The sequence below is a fragment of the Chlamydotis macqueenii genome, chromosome 2 (genome assembly GCF_036417535.1).
Source record: "Chlamydotis macqueenii isolate bChlMac1 chromosome 2, bChlMac1.mat, whole genome shotgun sequence".
Classification (NCBI taxonomy): domain Eukaryota; kingdom Metazoa; phylum Chordata; class Aves; order Otidiformes; family Otididae; genus Chlamydotis; species Chlamydotis macqueenii.
In genome coordinates this window covers 35,675,522-35,684,112 of record NC_141557.1, presented here as the reverse complement: position 1 = coordinate 35,684,112, position 8,591 = coordinate 35,675,522, and the positions used below count along the sequence as shown (strand labels likewise).

General features: G+C 52.5%; 1 protein-coding gene across 1 annotated transcript; it reads left to right on the top strand.

Moving 5' to 3' along the window:
* Positions 1-1,709: 1,709 nt before the first annotated feature.
* On the top strand, positions 1,710-5,636 carry HOXA10 (homeobox A10). Its single transcript, XM_086741590.1, has 2 exons — positions 1,710-2,618; positions 4,139-5,636. The coding sequence occupies exons 1-2, from the start codon at positions 1,775-1,777 to the stop codon at positions 4,411-4,413; spliced, it is 1,119 nt and encodes a 372-aa protein (XP_086597716.1). The 5' UTR covers positions 1,710-1,774; the 3' UTR covers positions 4,414-5,636.
* The last annotated feature ends 2,955 nt before the right edge of the window (positions 5,637-8,591 follow it).

Sequence of the window (8,591 nt, the reverse complement as noted above, 5' to 3'; positions counted from 1 at the left end):
GGGTAGGCTAGGAGGGGGACCCGGCCGGCTCGGCTCTCCTGCGGGAGAGGACAGTGGCCCCCCAGTGCTGGTAGGGAATCCTCCATGGGAATGTCACCCCGTGGAAAACGCGTTTCCTCGTGGCAGGCAATCCCTGCGGGACGAAACCACGTGGGGCTTGACAGATCCGTGGGGCGGGGGGGAGTGCCACGGCACTGCTCCCCGGGGCGGTTTGAACGCCAAGGGCAGGAGCCGGGGGATGCGGGATGTCGGGGAATGCGAGATGCCGGGGGATGCGGGGCGTGGGAGATGCGGGGCTCTTCGTCCGCCCCGCCGCCAACCGCTCCGGGCAGCCGGTGCCAGGGAAGCGATGACCCCCGGCCGACCGGCAGCCGCTCTCCTCCGCCCGCCCCGCTGGAAGCAGAGACCGGTCCCGGCCGCTCCTTCCCCGGGAGGCGTGCGAGGGCGAGAGTAGCCAGCCCCGCGCCTCGGGGGTGGGCAGAGAGTACCGGCCAGCCCCTTGGGCTAAAGGGCTCTCAGTTCCGCCGGCCAGGCGACTTCGAAATGGCATAGGCGAGAGATGATGGAAGTGAAAGCAAGCCATCATTAGGCGACTCACTAGAAAAATCTATCTGTCTCTCCGTCTGCATGCCTCTCTGTCTGGTCTCTCCGCCACAATCACATATTGAGTGGACAGGGCTGTCTAGTATCTCAGGATCCATCTCCTCACTGTTCTTTCTATTATTTAGTACATTGCCTGTGAAAGAGACGGTGCTTTTGAAGAGGCGAAAAGTGAACAACCCAAATGGAAGCGGGGGGGTGGCGGCGGAGGGGGGTGGGGGGGAGGGAGGAGGAGATATAAAAATGATAGCCCATATATAAACACCTCAATAAACAGGGTGCGCAGCATCCTGCGAGGATCCATTTGAACAGCGCGCGTCTGGATTCTTTCTGTGGCATATGTCCGGCTTTAAACGGTAATCAGACCTCGGGAAGAATGCAGCGTTAACTAAAGCATTAGGAGCTGCAACCGCACAATCAATCCTCCCAGAGTGGCACTGCTCCCTAAGAGATTCTTCAGCGTAACGGAGAACAGTTTTATCTCCAGGAAATTTAAGCCCAGCCTGGCGTCGTGGCGGTGATGTTAGGCTGGGAGCAGCCCCCTTCCCCAGCAGTTTAACACGAGAGGCACCAGGCCCCTTTACGGTTCCCCAATGATCCGTGATAAACAATAACACATCTTTTATTTCTTAAAAAACAAAACAAAACAAAACAAAACACGAGACAATAAAATAAAACGAGCGGCGCCTGAGCATAAAACACTGGTCGAGCAGGGTGGCTTTTATTAATTTCGGGAGACACACAGGCAGTGGCAGGGAGGGTAGCAGGCACTGCTGCCGGCAATCCCAGCCGCAGGGAGAGAGGAGTGATAGTAAAAGCTTCATCTGGACACCGCTCCAGCCCAGGTATAATAAACATCAGGACCGCCGGGCTTATTTTATAGCGGGGCGTGCGATAAGAGGGGAGCAAAACTTGGAGCCGGTCCTGGCAAAGCCCGGTCGTTCCCCTTCCTCCCGCCCAGGCGCAGGCACCGGCCCATGTGCGTGTGGAAATCCATATTACACATTAATATACATCTATCTCCCAAATTCAGAGGTCGACCTGGGAGCAGCTCGGTGCATACGAAACCAGACGGGGAGGGGTTGCTGGGGAGGCCCCGGGCTTCCATTGGCTGCAAGCGCCTGCCGCGGTGCGGGGGTATCTCTAATCATATTCAGCATGTTTTGCACAAGAAATGTCAGCCAGGAAGGGCTATCCGCTCCCTTCGCCAAATTATTCCACGACAATGTCATGCTCCGAGAGCCCGGCTGCGAACTCTTTTTTGGTAGACTCCTTGATCAGCGCGGGCAGAGGGGAAGCGGCGGGAGCGGGAGGCGGAGGCGGCGGAGGAGGAGGAGGAGGAGGAGGCTACTATCCCAACAGCGGGGTCTACCTGCCACAGGCGGCCGAGCTCTCCTACGGGCTGCCGAGCTGCGGGCTTTTCCCCGTCCTCGGCAAACGCAATGAAGGTCCCGCTCCGAGCGCGGTTGCCAGCTCGCACCCCTACGCGTCGGGGATGGAAGTTTGGCTAGAGCCACCCCGCTCCTGTCGCATGGAAGAGCCGGAGAGCCAGCAGGCCACCTCGTGCTCCTTCGCTCCCAGCATCAAGGAGGAGAGCTCCTACTGCCTCTATGACTCTGATAAATGCCCCAAGGGCTCGGCGGCCGCGGACCTGGCTCCCTTTCCCCGCCTGAGCGCCGAGCTCAGCCCGGCCAGCGGCAGCAGCCCCGCCGGCGGAGGGGTCCCAGTTCCGGGTTATTTCCGCCTCTCCCAGTCTTACGGGACTTCCAAGAGCTACGGCGCCGGGCCAGCCGGGGCTGCTCCCTTCCCTCCTCAACCCCCCGGCCGCTTCCAGACACCTCCATCTTTGCCTCCCGTCCCGGAGGCGGGGAGGAAGGAGGATGGGGAGCGCTCCCCCAGCCCCTCGGCCTGCCTCTCACAGAGGGAGGACGAGACCCCAGCTTCGTCTTCCACCGCGGAGGAGCTCTCTCCAGCCGCCTCGGAGAGCAGCAAAGCCTCCCCCGAGAAAGAGCCCGTAGGTAAGCGAGCGACGATGGTGATGGTGGCGATGATGTTTTGTTTAAAAAAAAAAAAAAAAGGGGGGGGGGGAAAGCGCGCGGTTGAGGATCATAGTGGCATCGCAATGAAAAAGGAGGATCCCAGCTGCCCCGCGGGGCTGCCAAGAAGCGCTGCTCAGACTGACCTTCTGAACTTTGTAATATTCGGGCATGGGGTTGCCGTAAAAATTAATGTCCGTCCTATGGTTTAAAAACCCTCAGAGCCTCCGCTCTGCGCGACGTTAGCCTGCATGCTGCTTAAACATACAGAAAAACAAGATCAGTCTTTCCCCTGTGTGGTGAAGGTGCCTACCAGATAACAGAGATGTTTGTAAAGCATCCAAAATAAGCAATAGGCAGTGCCAATAAATAAACCTATTAACGCGGTAAGTTATATTTTACGATCCAGAATGCTTTTGGAGTAACTGCCGCGCTGAAATGTGCCATCTATGAACTGCTATCAAATTAAACTGATGAATGCACCGTGAATATCCTTCAGCGTCTATACTAGATAACAGGGTTGTTATTTATTCATTCGCTTATTTATTTCCCTTTCGGGTCCCCATGGAAAAAAAAAAAAACCCAAACAAGCAAAAACCCCACCCAACCACAACCTCCCTTTCCTTGGGTGGGGGAGTTTTCAGGCGCTTCTCTCCGGCCCCATTTCAGACGCCCTGTTATTCCTTCAGGCACCCCGTTGGAAAATAATAAGATTAAAAAAAAAAAGAAAAAAAAAAGAAAGCGGAAAACTTAATAGAGCCAACCCCAAACCGCCAGCCACTCCGAGCCATCGAGGGATCCGTGTTGCCTCTTTCCCAGCCGGTTCCTCTGCTAGGAATAAATATCCTGCGACGAGGACTTTATTATTATTATTATTATTATTAATTTTTTCCTCCTCTGAAATGGTTGGAGAAGAGAGGACCGGGGCGAAGCTCCCCGGAAAGGCAGGGGCTGGAGGCAGGAGGGCTCTGGCTCCCCAGCTCACCTTGTTTTCCCCGTCCAGAGCATACTGATAACATTCAGATCCGCAGGTTTCGCGGTTGTTTTGTTTTGTTTTGTTTTGTTTTGTTTTGTTTGAAGCAGGTGCCTGGTGAGGGGGGGGGAAATAAGACTCCAGGCCATTCACCAAGCCGCCCCCCAGTAACAGTGGGCTCGGATGGGCCGAAGGGGAGCGGGTAAGAGCCTGTGTTGGGGGAGATGGGAGACGAACTGCCCCGCTGGAGGATGCCCGGAGGTTTTTTATTTTGAGCAGAGGTAAATCTTCCGGGCAGATCCAGGGCCTTTGGGAAACCGCTGTGAAGCTCCCGGTTCCCAGAAGGACACCCCGTGTTCCAGCTCCCCGCAGCTGGCGAAGCGAGCCCCCGCACACACATGCATAGAGACACGCACACTCCTTCCACTCTCCCCCGCCCGAATCTTCCACTCCCCCGCAGCTGTTTGCCTCCTATCCGCTCGTAACCGTCCCTTTTTGTGTGTGTGTGTGTGTACTTTCTCAAAACTAGGCAATTCAAAAGGAGAAAATGCAGCAAACTGGCTCACGGCAAAAAGTGGCAGAAAGAAACGGTGCCCCTATACCAAGCATCAAACTCTCGAGCTGGAAAAGGAGTTTCTGTTCAATATGTACCTGACTCGTGAGCGTCGCCTAGAGATCAGCCGCACAGTCCACCTCACAGACAGACAAGTCAAAATCTGGTTTCAGAACCGCAGAATGAAACTGAAGAAAATGAACAGAGAGAATAGGATTCGGGAGCTCACAGCCAACTTTAATTTCTCTTGATGAACCTATAAACACACGTCTTTATGGTTTAAAGAGCCAGTATCATTTTCCTAGGCTGTAGTCGTCTACACCTGTACGGATTAACGATTTGTTCTCGATATGTCCTTAACCTCTTAAGAGCTACTTTGGGGTGAGGGTGGGGGGCCGGACTAAAGCCATGCTAATGCACAAAACGCTGTGCGTGAACCTTCCCGCTTCCTTCAGCCTTCCTCGGGGCCGATTTGTTCCTTTAAGCTTTGAGAAAAACAAACAAACAAACAAAACAAAACAAGCCAGAAATACCATTTCAGGAGCTGCAAATATCTTTCCCCTCATATGTCTCTCTGAAAAGTAAACAAGCTCGGTTGAAGGCACGTTCTTTTAAATTATAAGCAGTGTAACTTGGACTGTACATAACTACAGAATTAAGAATTGAAGCCTTGCCATATTTCTATACATTGGGAGCTTCCCCCCCGCCATTTTAATTTTCTCCCCTCCTCCTCCCTTCTTCCTTCGAAAAACAGGACTTACAATAATGAAATGCAGGCATCCTTTAAAAGGCCTTCATGGGAACGGGTGTTAAGAGCGATTTTTTTCCCCCCTTTACCTTAAAAGTCAATATTACAGCTTTAAAATTGGCCAGGAAAATGAAATATATTATCTTTAAAGTTCGTGGACTAAATTATGACACTTACCTCTGAATTTCTCTCGCTCTTTCTGGTTGTAGATAATTACTTAATGTAGTTTTGCTTAAATATGTGGAATTAGTGATTTCTTCGTCTATAAATAGCGTTACCGTTGGTAATGCATGACAAGCACACAGAAATTCCCCCTCGACAATAAAGTAGTCGCTTTTTCCTCACTAATTTCACTGAAAAGTATATATCCTGAACATCAGAAGGACTTTCTGAGCCAGAGTCTGAGATTGAGAGGGAGAGTATGTTCGTCTTCCTTTATACTGTGAAGTTACATGCGTTAAAGGGTCAAACATATAGGTGAAAAAAAAAAAAAGATAAAAAAAAAGAAAGCAGGGGAAAAACTATAAATACAGATATGTATAAATGTCTATTATTATTAAAATGACGATACTGTTTTAAGCAAATACATTCTATCGTTATTATAAATGTTAGTTCTAGCTATATCTAGTTCTTACCTTAAATCGGAATAAATTAATATTGTAATGCTGCTGTGCGTGAAAAAGACGATGTTTATGTTCTCATAGAAGAATAAAAAAAAACCCGTGGAATTAATCCTTTTAATTTTACTTCTCTTTGTGACTGTTTATCCTCAGGTTCTACTTTATGTCTTCGAGAACTTTTACAACAGGAATAGTTGCCTAAACCCCCTGCAATTACTTTAGGAATCTATTTAAATATTACCTAGACGGTCGTAATTTGTCTGGGCCATATAGCGATGGTGCTCTAAGGTTTGTCGGCTTTTGTTCAGTTTTATGACTTGCTAGTATATCTGGATTGTTGCTGTCTTGAACGAGCGGTTTCAGTTGACTGAGGAGCTGCATAGACTGAGGAAGCAAATTACTATTTCTCGAGGGTAGGGAAACGATTTTTTTTTTTTTTTTGAATCGAACACCCACGAGTGTGCAGAGATCTTTAACTCCAGAGGACGGTGACAAAATTATAGCTTTATCTCAGGGCTGAAAAGAAATCGTCAAGGTGAGCGCATGCTGGGGGTTGGGGGGACGGGGACGGGACACCAGCGGGCCCCTCCAGACAAGGCTGCTCCCTACCTGGCTGCATGTGGAAGGGCTTATTTCACCCAGGCTGCTGCGCTTTTTCTTTTTTTTTTTTTACTGTTCTTTCTTTTATCTATCTATTTATTTATTCTCTGTGTGTGTGTGTGCATCCTCCCTTCCTTGCTGCATGTTTAGCTAATAAGAGTCTCGCACAAAGGGAAGGCAGAAGGAGGGCTGGGAGAAGAGCGAGAGCTAACGCTTCCTTGCAGGGTACATCTATGGAGGAGGAGGGAGTGGGTGGAGGGGTCACAGACTTTGAGCTGGGGTTTACTGGGAGCCGTTAGCTTTTCGTGATGTAACATTGTCGTGCACGGCCTTTTTCTTCCCGATTGCATCTGCATGGAGAGGCGAAAGCTGCCCGCGGGGGGAGGTTGTTATTATATTTCTCTCTTGTTTTTGTTAACCCACCCGAAGCCGGCCGGGGGGATGGTGGGGAGCGCGGAGGGGCGACGGTGGGGCTGCCGGGGTGGGGAGATGGATGTTTTAGTCACGTTTCTGGTTTTATTTTCGTAGCGGGATCCTTGCGTTAAGGACCACGGCAATGGGGAAAGTAATAATTAGCGCCTGAGAACTGCTCTGTGGTTTAGGTAGTTTCATGTTGTTGGGGCTCCACCTTCCTCTCTACAGCACGAAACTGCCTTAATTACTTCAGTTGATATCATCACCAGGTACGCTTGGTGCGAGGGTCCTTTCCGCCCGAAGAAGTCTTGATCTGTAGGCGTCAAGTCCCAATGCCATTGTTCCCCATCCGCAGCGGAGCCTCCTTTGATTCCTCAGATAAACGCGGCAGCCGAGGGGGGAAGCTTGACAAGTTCTTCAAGGTTAGCTGGCTCCCAAGCGAGTCCCTGCCTGCTTGCGGGATTTTACTCTATCTCGTAGGCTACATTCAAGGTCAGGTGCGGTTTTGCATTCCGCTTGGCGTGGGTCGAGAGAGGGGGGCGAGGGGGGTGGGGTGGGTGGGCGCCTGTTTTTATTTTTCTGTCTGGATTTGTTCAAAAACAGAGACCCAAAAGCCTGCCTGGGGGGAGGGAGGGGGTGGGGAGAGATCAAGTCTGCCGGTCCCGCTCCGCGTACCATCGCTAACGAGGCCCCGGAGCGCAGGGCCCGCAGCCAGACAGACCCCACTAGCGATAAGGAGGTCCCCGTCCCCGCCGGCGGCTCTGGCTCCGCGTGGAGGGTGGCTGGTGCCCGCCGGGGCCCTGTGGCCGGGCTGCGCCAGCCCCGCACCGCCGCCCGTCGGGATCGCTCCCCCGGGGCCGCCCCGCAAGGCCTCGGTGACGATCACGATTGAGGCGCGGGCGCGGCCGCTCTCCGCGCCGGCGGAACGGGCAACAGCGACCTCTCCGGGCCCGCCACCGCCGCCGCCACCACCGCCTTTTGTGTCCGCAGCGCGACGGCGGGCAGGGGCGGCCTCCTGCCGGGCCCTCCGCCCGGCAGCCTGCCCGGCAGCGGAAAGGCAGAAAACTCACTCCTTGGGGGTGTATTGCTTTATTTATTTATTTAGTTAGTTAGTTAGTTACTGTGACTATTTTTGCCTGAAACCCAATAATACACATTAAAAAAAAAAAAAAAAAACCCAACTATAAACTTATTGGAAACTCCAGGCTGGGCTGTAGAAACTCAGCGGAGGTCGGATAGCAGATTTTAGCTGGACCCGTCCCAGCCAGTGCCTGCTCTCGGCTGGGGCAGGAGCAGCGCCACGCGTCGCAGTCAAATTGAAGTGCTTGCGGCTGCCTCTGCAGACACCGTGCGCCCGATCCGCCGGGGCTGCCTGCTGACGGGGGGGGTGTTTACCGTGCATGTGCCCGCATAGCGTTCGTATACAGCTTTCCTTCTGCCCTTCATTCCCTGTTTGAACTACATCATCCTGATTTCGGAGTGCTTCCCCGAAATTGTGTCTTTTTTATTATTATTTCCCCCCCCCCCTTTCCGCTGTGCCAAAACACCTCCGTGCGTTCGTAGCACAGGAGATTCCGCGTAAGAGGTTTTGCAGAGGCAGGAAACCCTGGGGAAAGGCGATCCTGAACTTCCCGCTCAGGAGAGATCGCCGACGCCCGCGGATTCCTGCCCCGCGCCCACTCCGCGCCTCCGCGGTGCGTGAAGCGGAGTTTGCAGATGCCCCCGGCTTAAAAACCGACAGGGTTCTTCCTGTTGCTGCCGGGGGTAAGAGGTGGCAGAATGGGAGCTCTGCTAATTTGATTAGGCCAGGGAGTATTTTTTTTTAATTAAAAAAAAAAAAAATCAGATACGATCGCTCCAGTGGTTCGTCGCTCGTGGACCTTCTGGTTCCATATCTCAATTTGATGTGAAAGACTGTTTCTGCCCCATTTTGAGGTCCTTTGCCTCCGAGGGTGTGAGCCACCAAAACCTTAAGTAATTTGCAAGGCAAATAGTGTGAAGCCCACACTGCTTGCACTAGCCTTCGTGGCTCGGATGTAAAATGTAG